This window comes from Aplysia californica, unplaced genomic scaffold, assembly GCF_000002075.1.
Source record: "Aplysia californica isolate F4 #8 unplaced genomic scaffold, AplCal3.0 scaffold00285, whole genome shotgun sequence".
NCBI lineage: Eukaryota > Metazoa > Mollusca > Gastropoda > Aplysiida > Aplysiidae > Aplysia > Aplysia californica.
Window position 1 is genome coordinate 731,497 of NW_004797555.1, and position 1,541 is coordinate 733,037.

At 44.1% G+C, this 1,541-nt stretch overlaps 1 protein-coding gene across 1 annotated transcript; it reads right to left on the reverse strand.

Moving 5' to 3' along the window:
- Positions 1 to 749: 749 nt before the first annotated feature.
- On the reverse strand, positions 750 to 1,111 carry LOC106012189 (UPF0691 protein C9orf116 homolog; the record flags this gene model as incomplete). Its single annotated transcript, XM_013084331.1, is given in 1 exon segment — positions 750 to 1,111. A coding segment is annotated over 1 exon segment (224 nt), but the record flags the coding sequence as incomplete, so codon positions are not given.
- Between the last annotated feature and the right edge of the window lie 430 nt (positions 1,112 to 1,541).

The following is a 1,541-nucleotide window of genomic DNA, read 5'->3' on the forward strand; positions in this document are numbered from 1 at the left end:
ACAAACTCACACACACACACACACGCACACACACACACACACACACACACACACAAACACACAAACACAAACACAGACACACGCACACGCACACGGACACTCACACGCACACACACGCATACACACAAACATACACACACACACACACACACACACACACACACACACACACGAAACGCAGATCGTCAGATGCAAAATTAATTCATTAGAATTTGATTACATATTACATGTATATAAGGCTTGCATACACAAAGTCGTGACAAAGTATCAGTTGGGGGTGGGCCTGTGGATGTCAGAAGAATACTACTAGGTTTAACCCTATCCGTACGCCGCGGTGTTATTTTGTACCCCCGAGGTTGTATTCTTCACATTAAATTTTAGAATAGTTCTAGTACGAATATCTTTTTGAAACTTTCAGTATTTCTTTAAAAAAATCATTTTCACAGACTGCTATGCACAAGGGGCACGAGGCAGGGGTAGGCCACGGGAAACATGGAGGAGATGCGTGGAAAGGACATGAGAGAAATGAAGCTCACTTGGTGGAACGAGCTTGGAAGGATGGCTCAGGACAGAGATAAATGGAAGGAGCTTGTATGTGGCCTTCCCCCTGCCAGGGGTGAAAGGCATTGATGATTGATGATGCTATGCAAAGCTTACGGATCGGATTAACGAGTAAATTTCCTCTTTGGCTGGAAAGCGGTGGCACAGAGTTCCCCACGTCGTATGGATACGATAGTAAAACACGACGTACGGATACGGTTAAGTGGTGGCACAGAGTTCCCCACGTCGTATGAATACGATAGTAAAACACGACGTACGAATATGATTAAAAAGGAGATAATTCTATGGGTGGGCCTATACACATAATACACGAACATTCTGTTGGTCTACGGGCCCGTATGGGTGTCATTAGCCGGTGTGTACACAAGCTGGGACTCTGTCTCCGTGGTGAAGTGGGTGTCCTCGTACATCCCCCCGAGTGCCTGGGTCTTGGTGAAGCGACTGTGGAAGGCTCGCCTCTTGGCTTGCAGGCCGGGTGGGGGTGGGTGGCGGCCGTACACCGAGCTACTGGTCACATATAACGGGTGTTGGGCTGGCCGCCCGTAGCCCTGGTGAAAAAAAAGGATAAATTTGATGAATTACATTGTGTCGATGGTTCCGTAGCCCTGGTGAAACAAAAACAAAACCTCCCAAAAAACCCACACAAAAAAAACACAAACAACCAAACAAACAAAAGCATGGGTAAATTTGATGAGTTTATGTTGTGTCGGTAGTTCAGTAACCGTGGTGAAACAACAACAACAAACAAACAAAAACAAGTGTAAATTTGATGAGTTACATTTACATTGTGTTCATAGTTCTGTAGCCCTGGTGAAACAAAACAAAACAAAACAAAAAAAAACCAACCCAAAAAAAAAAGGTAAATTTGATTTGTGTCGGAAGGGCTATTTCCGTAAAATATCTAATCAGTCAATCATTGGATGAGATAAATATTTATTATGTTATCTCTTACACGTTTTGCCGTTAGTGGGTAGAGGGTG